We start from the raw sequence: 11,118 nt of genomic DNA, 5'->3' as shown, positions 1-11,118 counted from the left end.
TTCTACACTGAAAGCTTGGCTTCAACCAGAGCACCACTCCCCACCCACTGCCCACAGTTTGAGTGCCAGCCCAACTTACGCAGACACTTTTGGGGATAGAGACTGTCTCTTGCTAGGCTAGCAGGACAGGAGTCAGGACAAGGGAAGTAGGCAGCCTTTCTCAGCTCTGTTATCAAGTTATCAAGTCAGAATCCCACATTGGTCAGAATGCACATCTCAGACATGAACAATCATTTCAGACAAGCTTGTACGAAGATGCTTGCTTCTTTCATCTCCACCAGTGTATCTCAGGATCACATTCTTATTTACCACAAAGAGAGATATTTAACAAGTTCCACAAAAAATTTGCTTCCAGATGGGTGCCTCCCCTTTCTGCAGTATCTGTTGCCACCTTCTGCTGACCCTCATCTCCACTGTCATAAGTTATTTCCCTTGAGACATATGTCAAAAGCATTGCTGAAATCAAGGCAGATCATATCTACTATGTTTTGTTTAGAAAATGAATTCTCATTACATGCAGACATTAAGGTTGAGGCCTTGCTTCAAGGACGTGGTCAATCATTGCTCATTTGTGGGAAGTAGAGAGTAATTTCTTTCCTCTGCACTTCCATATCGCTTTCATTTATTTTGTTTGTTTGTTTTCCTCCCTTTTTCCCCTTTCCCTTTTATTTCCCCTTAGTTAAATTGTTTAGTTCATGGTAGTCTTTATTTAATTATTATAATTATTTCCCTTTAATTAAATTATCCTTATCTCAACCCGTGAGTTGTTCTTTGCTTTACTTCTCCCCCTCCTTATCTAAAGGAGGGGGAGTGAGAGAGCGGTTGTGGGGTTTAGCTGCCCAGCACGGTAAAACCACCACACCTGGAAAATCTACCTTTGATACATCTGTGTTGTATTTTATTCAATTTTCCTTTTATCTCATGACTTTAAATATTCTCTTTTAAAATTTTACAAAACCTTAAATACTAGTGAGATCAAACTAACAGCTCTGAGGCTGTCCTAACTGCCTTCCTTCCTGCTTCTTAGATGTAGTTACTACATTTTGCTTCCCCCCACTCCAACTCCCATCCTATAGTTGCAGCATGGTTAACAATAGAGAGTTGATTTCCTTCATCATCATGATTTCATAATTTTCAGCTCAAACTACTCTTTGGATCACTTCAGCAAGTTGTATGCTTTCAGTGTAGTTTCTTCTGTGGTAGAGCGTTCCTCATATCTAGCAGCAGTCTGACTTGACTTCTATTCCAATACAATCATCTTTAGAGTTAAGAATACAATCATCTTTACAGTTAAGAATTCCTTTAGTTTTTGGGTTCAGTACGCTTCTTTATCAGACAAGGACCCTAATTCTTTCTTCATTCTCTTTAGTAATGACTTTTATAAAAAGCATTAGTAGCTTGATTAGCATCACTCACAATGCCCAAGTGAGACAATTTTGGGAATGTGTAACTTAGCAGATTCTTAAGATGGAATGCTAATTATTTCTTCCCCCACTTCCAACTGTATCTACCCTTTCCTACTCTTCTCAATTCCTTTCATCCTCTTCACTTGTGCTACAATTAATTTTGATCTTAAAAATTTCTAGTCTCCTGTTCTCCCACTAGCAAGTTTCCTGTATATCATCCTTTAAGAATGACAAATCTCATCATGCTTCTGCCAAAGCAAAGGCTACCTCAGCACATATGTTTCACAAATGTTTCACAAATTTCAGCATGTTTCTAGTAGATCAAGGCAATTTCCCGAGAATGTTAGTATGCAGTGGCCATTTTCCTGCGGGGGGAAACTAAGGTGAAGAAGCAACTTGATGAGGGCTGGACATCAGATAGAGTCAGACATCACACATGAGGCTCCCACTTCTCAAATATCAACCAGTGGACACTGCCTCCAAAATTGTTTTCAAATCATATTGTCACAAAGTAATTTGCTAAACAAATGTATACATGAGTTTATTAATTTTTTAACTAAGTACAAATGTGTGAATACCCATCTATTTCCCTGTACAGATTAAAAGCCTATCTCCATCAACCATGCCAAGCAGTGAGCTCTCATTGTCCTCGACATGTATTACGACAGTGCAGCATCCTACAAGGCCAAATCCAATGCCAACTGCTCTTTTATAAATTTATAAATAATACTATTAGTGCTAACATGATTAATAAATACATTAGCTATTCAACTAAGGTACACTAGATAATTTATCATTAGAAAGCTGGTAGGTAACACAATCAAAATCGAGTTCAACAAGGGGGAAACTTGATCAAGTTGTCTCCACAGGAGACAAAATGGGAGAGCAATCCAGGACACTATCATAGTGCTTGATGTCTTTGTCATGCTTCAGAAGTCTTTCCTCAGGAAGAGCTCCTCTGAACTCACTGGTGTATTCCTGATTCAGATTATTGTATCTGTGAGGGAGGATATGGAAGGAAAATGCTAAAACAATCTTCATTTATGGTATCAATTTCACTCATTGTTTATCAGGTAATATTTTGCAAGTTAGAGTGCCATCTCTATCCTGGGTTTCTAAGCAGTACATATTGTTACCCTGTTTTTATTTATTTTACTTTCTTAGAATTGTTCAGAACATCATGATGAGAAGTGCCAAACTGGATGCACTTTAATAATAGTAATAATTCATAATTTAAATAGATTATAAAAAGAAACAACAATATCTGGAGTAATACAAAAGATACTCAGCGTTTTGCAAGCATGCTTTACTCAGAAGTTTTAGTCTACTGTAATTCTGATTTTTAAAGGATAATTTCCTCAGAGTCTTTTTTTCCTCCCCTCTGTAAAACTGCGATCAGGTGAATTTTACTTGGTACAAAATGGATAAATAACATTTAACCTTAAAAGACATATATCATCTTGGTTTTGGTTGCCTTACTGAAAAGTAAGTAAGGAAGTGAAGTGCCAATCTGAAATTAAATTTTTTTAAAAAATATATAATAAAATGTAAATAACTTGATATAGATAAAATAGGAAGACAAAGAAATTTGTTGACTTTCAAAAACATGTTAATTTGTGGCAAAATTATTTGTTGAGCTCAACCTAATTTTATGACCACTTTTTGACAGCTAAAACACTTCAGTTTTCAATGGTAAATGATAAGTGAAAATTTAATTTTACAGAAGAGTAAGAACCCATTTTGTAAAAGGACAAGACAAAGTACACAGAAGAGAAACATTTCTAACCATGACTCAGGTCACAGTTAAAAAGCAGAACTGAGAACTAGCTAACTATATAAATGAACACTTGAGCCTCAGGTTACATTGAAGTGATTGAGAAGATGCTACAGTAATCTTTGCTGCTGCAAAGTTAGACTAATAAGTAACAGGAAAGTGTTTTTTTTTGTTTGTTTGTGTTTTTTTTTTTTTTTTTTTTTAAAAAGAGTTCTAGAAGTACAACGCCCTTGAAAATTTTCTATTATTGTCATTATCAAATCACTACTTTGTCAAGGTTTCTGAAATATTTTCATAGAACTGCAGCCCAGCGTGTAGGAGAGAATGCCACTTGCACATGACCTGGGTTGCTTCCCTCTCTGATCTTAGCTACAAGTATTGCTTATAACACTGACAACAAAGTTAGCTATGATTAAATATTCCAGAATACAGGAGGCAGGCCAACTCAGAAGCCATTTTGGATGTAAAAGGGGAATACAAATGTGAATTCCTTGCATTTTACAGGCAAGAAGTGGGCCTTAAAAATAGGCTCCACAGGTGACATAAAATTACTTTCTGTATGGGGGCTGAGCAATTCCAGTCTGCAGCAGAAAGTTGCATTTATCTCATTATCCAGCAGAGCATCAGAAAATATTTCAGCATCACTCTGTTGATACCACTGCACAAAGCATTAACCAGAAGCATTCTGATGTTTTCTTGCAAGCCCCTCACCTACTGTCCAATGCTAAAGATGCAAGCTCACAGGGGCAATAGCAATGTTTACCACATTTTGGTACAGTGCCAAGTGCTGTAGTTTTAATCTCATGACAACATATTTATGTCCTTTAGGAAAGGAAAGAATTCTCTTCTTTCTTGGAGATATTTTTATTTTGGTATTAATACATGTAAGGCCTCTTAAATATTTAAAGCCAATTACTTCTTTTTTTTTTTTTTTTTTTTTTTTTTTTTAAGTCTTACTGTGATTTTTGCTGTGATATCTCTCTCTCTTCCATCAAGGCAGAAAACAACACTGAATCCTGAACATCACCGTATGATCTATCACTACCATTTCCTTATTACACACTAACATAGAGGTTTCACAAGCATTTCTACCCCTATCTAAACATGAAACATCAAGTGTTCATTTCTTCACACATACCTGTGTGCAATGGTCCAGAACCCCAGGGTGTTCACCATCATTAAGGAAGCCAAGAAGAAGAAGAATCTCTCCAATTTACCTTCATGTAGCAAGTGGGGAAACCAGTTGCCTGGCAAAGCAGACATTTGAAATAGAATTAGTTTACCTTGCAGGATAAGATGTGGCTTGTGTGAAAGGCATGAAGATAAGTCTGTATAAGATAGTCACAGTTGTCTTGAACCCTTCTGTACCTATTTGTACACAAGTTTTAGAAGTGCTAGAATTAAGGTCTTTATTTACATCTCCCATGCTTTTAACAGGCCCCTTTTCAAAAAAAAGCATTTTTTAGTGCCTTGGGCGGTACTCTATTACCAAGATGCTACCCGACATTTTACTTTACCTTTTATTGCCTTTAACTGAGAATCTGCAACATGTGCTTGTCTTCCACACATTTGTTTTGCACGAATCACAGACCTTTTGCTTACCAAGGCTTTAGGCAACAGTGTCTGTGACATTCTGGCAGCATAGACTCCTTTCAGCAGAGGATAGTGACATATACATATGCACATACCTATATATACATCCAGAATCTCTAATACCTAAATTCTTGTCAGCTTTCCATGTTGCTCCTTACAAATTCAAGCTCAGGTGATAAATGATTACAATGGAAATCAAGATGTTTAACAGGAAAGCAATCCCCAGTCTGTCTACATCTGAAGACGATCAGTACCTGAAGTACTCTAATCAACTACAGTAAAACAAAACCAAGGTGAAAAAGAAACTACAGTAGATACAGAACATCAGAGAAAGGTGTACACTGCCATAACAACTTATGTTATTTGGTAGTACAAGTTGCCTTTGAAGAAGGAGAGGCTGTCCTCATTAGCAAGTAGTGAAGTACAACAGGAGCAATCAGCTGGAGCTGAAAATCTGATGTCCACACTACACACAGCTTAGAAGGGTTGTATCAGGCTAATTCCTGTTAACAGCTGGAACGCATCCAGCACAGACATTTGGGGAGTTTAGTTTCATCCAGAAGATTTTTTTGTGGTTCAAGACCACAGTGATGCAAATCAATGCACAAACAAACACATGATCAGGAGATTCAAATCAAAAGAACACTCCTGATCTGAACTAACACACTAGCACTGATGCACCCAAAGATCCCCTTCTTCGTTCCCTCAAATTCTGGTACCAAGTCCTTCCTATCTACTTAGAATAGCTATTCACCATTTTAACTAGCTTAAAAGGGAGAGGAAGAAAAATAGCCTTCTATGGCATAGCTGTCCCATAAAAATCAAATAGTCTTAACCAATCTTTGGACCACTAATACCATCTTTAGCTATCCAATGCCATTCTTATCTTGTCAATTTATTCTAATTAGATTTGGAGAGAAAAAGCAATCAAAGGATTATGCATACACACATGTACATTCTTCTCTTTTCCTCCACATCTTGGCATTGTAAACACATTTCTTTTCAAAGCAGTTACCTCTAGCTCTCCTGGGATTTACAGGGAACACCTGCCATCAGTGCAGCAGTTTTCTCCCAACTCCTCCGCAGCTTGCTCTGTGCCATGTCACCTTTCTGCCTGTCACAGTGCAGCACCACCTCACCTGCGCGTGCAGTGTCTTTTGTAGCATTATCTCAAAGCCAGTTTTAAAACGTATCATTTAACATTGCCAGTCGACTGAGCTCCTATGTGCTATAACTTCATTTTAGTAGCTTATAAACTTGTACTGTCATAATTCACAATCAGGCAGTTTTTCATTTCACATCCCCCAGTGGCCAATAGAGCTCACAGAGAGAGCACGTGTATCTGATGAAAGGGAAAGCATGCATGGGGTTCGGTGCTACAGCTTGTCAAAGCAGAGTTCACACTGTCTGCTAGGTTATTTACATTGGCTAGTCTAACTATATGAGCAGCAGGAGTTTCCTAATGGAATGGAGTTTACAATGGAATCTGAACAGGAAAATATGCAGTTAAAAATAGTTCTGAGCTATATATATTTATATATATTTAGCAGCTTCTAAGAGGACAGAGTGAAATGGACCTTGGAAACTGTTTTAATACTAGGAAAGGTGCCACACTGAAACATTGAAAGGGAGATTGGTTGCTTTTATCACGGTGAAATGGCAGCCTGGGCGTTAAGAGATCTGGGTTCTGCCCCCGCTTTACCACTGGCCCCTTCCAGGACCTGGGTCAAAGATGATTGATCAATAGGCACTTTCATCAGTGGGTACAGACAAGATAAATTTAATAATTTCCAGGTTTCAACCAAAAGTATTTGGTTCTCCGATCTTTTTCTTTTTAAAGGCTGTTGGTTTTCCACAGAAGAGGGGGCTGACCTGGACTACATTTTCTTCTACTTAGATACATTGCGCAGAGAATCCTCTGCTGGCACGAAGCCTTGGGAGAACAGCCATCCACACTGCAGCTTCAACCAGGTGTTTCAGGCAGTGAAACTACATTTAGGCACCTTACTCCTTGCCCCACTAAAAGCTTCCACAAGCCATCTGCAGACCTTATGGGTCACTGGCTGGGGGTTTGGTTCGTATTTTCAGGATTTTACTCTAAGCCATTAGCATCAAGAACTTATTGGGCCAGTTTGTTTGTTTTTGATGGAATAAGATGTTTTTGACACTATTGTGTTTGAAGAGTTCAGAACATTTGCATCCTTCAATCACCATGCAATATGCTAACAATTCACTTTTCCCCAAAAGACACTGCCTTTGGGTTCTGTCAATCCTTTACTTTTCTATGGAGATTGCCAACAGAAGTGCCAATTACAAGGTTGGTTTGTCACATAGATAATTGCTCACTGGGAATTAAACTTTCTACAACAAGCTCCTGATTTCCATTTTTATTCCAACAATGGAAATGCTCAGTAGCATGAATCACCACAGAATCAGAAGTTTCCTTTAGCCAAGTATTTTAAAGAGCCTTTTGCTGTTGGCTAGAGGTGAATTGGTTATGCATTTCATGGCAAATTTAGAATAAATTAGAAGACTAAGCCTGGGGAGAGCCTAAGTTCCTCAAGCCTGCTACCATACATTGTTAAAATAAAATGCCTGGTAAACTTCCACTGACATTAAGCAGTCCTATCAATTTTATATCAAAAATGCTCAGACAGTACAAGGAAGAATATTATACAACACTGAAAAAAACACCTGATCCTACCAACACAGGCAGAGAAGTAGGTGAAGCAGCGACTGGGACAAACACAAGAGCATTTTCCTATGCTGCTGGTGGTGGATGACAAATACTGACAGTCAGATACTGGTATAAGCCATGAAAAGTTCTGTGGAAATGACCATAGCCCAGTTTTTCCACATATACTAGTACACACAAGGGAACTGTTATGATGATGACACCCTTAAAGTTTTCAAGGGATTCATAATGAAGCCCAAAGTTACATAAGAAAGGGTTCGCTTTCTGAATGTCATCATATTTAGCATTGGGAAAAATTGAGAAGACAGCAAAAGAAACATAAGGCAGAGGTTAGCCTGTTATGTACAATTCCCACATTTAACATAATCCCGCAACCTAGACTGTGACTATAGAAAAATGTAATTCAGGTCTTAGAAAATAATTGTATCTCCTTCCATCACTTCAACAAGTTAGCAGGCATATATTTCATGTTTAATCATATCCAAATTAAAGTCTCAGTCTGCCTCTAATCCTTAATAGCTAAATAGGCACCAGTGGACACCACCATCTGGACTGCAAGCAATATTATCACTGGTATTTAGAATCACACAAGGCTCCAAACTGGAAATAGAAAAAAAAACTTTATCTACATACAAATGTGTCTGGGGCAGTTTCCTTCCTCTGACATTCCCCCCCCCCCCATATTTACATTAATATTTTTAGAGAAAAGTGTTTTGAAATGATTGGCATAGCAGGACAGGTTGTGTCTTGCATCTTCTGTTAAAATGTTAGGAGAGGTAAGAGATCCAAAAGAAAGCAGTTTCCCAGCTTGTACTGAAAATATCACTGTCACCCATCATCTGTTTGCACTCGTCAGATTATTTTTTTTTTTTTTAAGTCTTATTTTATCGTATTCACACCATCCTCCATAGATGCGTTAAAAATGATTAATGCAGCTTTGACTGTGACTGATATTTGATCAACTTTGCCAATAAAAACCTAAATAAAATTCTAAACTAGTGACATGAAATAGGATATAAAAAGGTTTAAATAATTTTCTCAACATGCTGTTCTTCAAAATATACACAGGAGGATATTCTTCACTGTATCCTGAATTGCTTCATAGCAATCATAGTTGCATTGCTTAGATATGGGAGAACCAAGAATAGCCTTGGCTCAGGTTCTAGTGAAACAAGAATCTTTGGATGAGGCAAAAGCACCCATAGCCCAAGAGTCACATGCTAAGCCTTGTTAAGTCTTACAAAAAAAAAAAAAAAAAAAAAAAAAAAAAAAAAAACATTGCATAAACACTCATCTTCTTTCAGGATCATTTTGATCTTTCGGTATAATTAAAACAGTTTAGCTTTTCAGAAAAAAATCAGAATGGTTTTCTTACACCCAGGTTTCATAAATTGTCCAAGTACTGAGTGTTTTAGAAGCTCTTAAAACAGAGCTGGAAAAATAAATGCAAAGAGTAAGAGCTTAATTTATGTCATTTGACCTTATCTGGCTTCAGAGAGCCATTTTATTCTCTGAAGTGGTGACTTTAAGAAGTTTTGTTAAGTAACCATTAGTCTTTATAAATTAAATAATTATTACTTTGCTGATGTTAAGATTTTCACCACAAGCATCAAAGAACACCCCATAAGAAGCACAATGGAAGAGTTTGAAGAAATACAGAACAAGTGAATTTCATAGGAAATGTTTTCTTTCAAACTAGAAGAAAAACAAAACCAAGTCTAAACAACTCTGGTTTTGTTACACTCTACCCAGCTTCAGAAGGCTGATCCCAGGCCTACTTTGATCTATGACTCACCAAGACAAAAAGTCTCTTGGGGTGAGATCTCTTCAGTCTGGAGGATTATAACAAAGTAAGATACAGGAATATTTCCACTATTATCAAGCTGTGAACTGTGGCAGCTTGGAGCAGTTTATCTCACTCTAGCAGGTGAAAACCAGGAAAGAGATACCCAGTGAGGTTCTATATATTTTTAGAAAAAAAAAAAGAGGCCAATAATATGTTTGTTTACATACTAATAGAAGCCTTAGAGGTTACTTTTCCTAACTAGAGGAACAGAGCAATCATGAAACATCTTTCATTATATTTTCCCTGTAACTTTTCATGTTTTGCAGTGGAGTTTCTCTGTTTAGGGGTTTATTCAGTCAACACCTTAATCTGAATACAAACTATTGCTGAATATCTTTGGAAACTCTAAGAGTGACTTTTGCTCAGGATGACAGTGTGATTAGTCCACCTACAGTAGTGGATAGGAATATAGGAGTAGCGGGGCATGTCTGCCAATATATGCCCAAAGGCATAAGTTAAGTCTTTCATTTTTCCCCCTATAAGCTAAGTGGAGATCTTTGCCATACAACTTCTTAAAAGTGAGAAGTATTTTAGAAAAAAAAAAAAAAAAAAAAAAAAAAAAACAACAAAAAACCAAAAAACTTCCCCAGTTTGCTTGAGAATCTTGAGCAAAAAGGGTTAGAACATGGAATTGCATTCTGACAAGTTTATTTGGCCTCACTCAGGATAAAAATTCGAGAGCTCTGGATGTTTCTTCCGGAAAGAAACATTTTCTTTTTGAATAATTATTTTCATATAGACTTACAGAAAAAAAAAATCAATGATATAGAGTTGGACAAAATCTACCAAATTGTAAACCAAATAGAAATGCCAAGTTTCCTCTGGTGCTTTATATAAATATTCTATAAAAGAATAAATGACATACGTTGCACCACATAGTCAAAATGTTTTGATGCAGACATCATGCTTTTTTTTAAAAAATTTTTAATTCTATCAAAAATAAAAATGAAGTGAAATATCAACTTTGGAACAAAATGTTTCAATTTTATCAAAATTAATAGCTTCCTTACTTTTGGGGGAGAGGAAAATAGAGGGGAAAAAAGTTAACACAATCTTTCTCGAAGTGTTAATTTTGTTGAACCCTCATTATTCAATGAAAAATTTATTCTACTATGGAAATTCAAGCAGCTCTGCTCTCTGCCATAATGTCTTAGTACTTAATGGTTCTTTGCCTGATTCATTTGGGTAAGCATTCCTGCTTTTTAACCATCTCCAGGTGACGCTTTTGTGCCTGGTATTTAAAGTATTTAATTGAAGTGTGAATTTAAGAACAGGCCCTATTTCAGATATGTAAACAAAGGTATCCTTGTCCTTCAGCTCAAGGACTCAAGTGCATTATTTTTTTAATTTACTTCTGAAACAAGTCTTCTATGTATTGAAAGAAGATTTATCAGCAAAGGAAAAAAAAAGCTTAAACCCTTTGCCTTTCTTCAAAGTCAGCAACCCAGAGAAGTTTCTAGTTCAGGGCTTGCACTAAATACTCTTTAACAGGATGAATCTGAAATAACTCATCTTGAAACATCAATTTATCTGAGAATGGCAGATATTTGTCTGGAGAAGGGTGAAAACAGTGAAACTATCTTGTCACAGATTCTTGTTCTTCCAGTAGCTGGGGAAAAGAGTCCATTTGCTAAAGCAGTAATCATGCTCTTGTGGCCAGAAACTTCCATGTGAGCCTGGCTAATATGATCATACTTGGCCATGAACATAAAAAGATGGATACAAGAACATTTATTTTCTTGTGTTCCAGAGAAGTATAGAGGTTAGAGGTGAGGGCTTCCTGCATGGTGCCACTCATTAATTA

General features: G+C 36.9%; 1 protein-coding gene across 1 annotated transcript in view; it reads right to left on the bottom strand.

Annotated features, from left to right (window-relative positions):
• Positions 1-2,258: 2,258 nt before the first annotated feature.
• The window catches only part of SLC15A5 (solute carrier family 15 member 5), a gene marked incomplete at both ends in the record, with an annotated part of 30,032 nt that continues 21,172 nt past the window's right edge, over positions 2,259-11,118 (bottom strand). The window contains 2 exons of the mRNA XM_084303097.1: positions 2,259-2,403; positions 4,319-4,427. Of these exons, the coding sequence (XP_084159223.1) occupies positions 2,259-2,403; positions 4,319-4,427 (254 nt within the window). The remainder of the gene's footprint in view (positions 2,404-4,318; positions 4,428-11,118) is intronic.

The sequence above is a fragment of the Netta rufina genome (assembly GCF_964035555.1).
Source record: "Netta rufina genome assembly, chromosome: 1".
NCBI lineage: Eukaryota > Metazoa > Chordata > Aves > Anseriformes > Anatidae > Netta > Netta rufina.
This window is presented reverse-complemented; position numbering and strand designations above follow the sequence as displayed.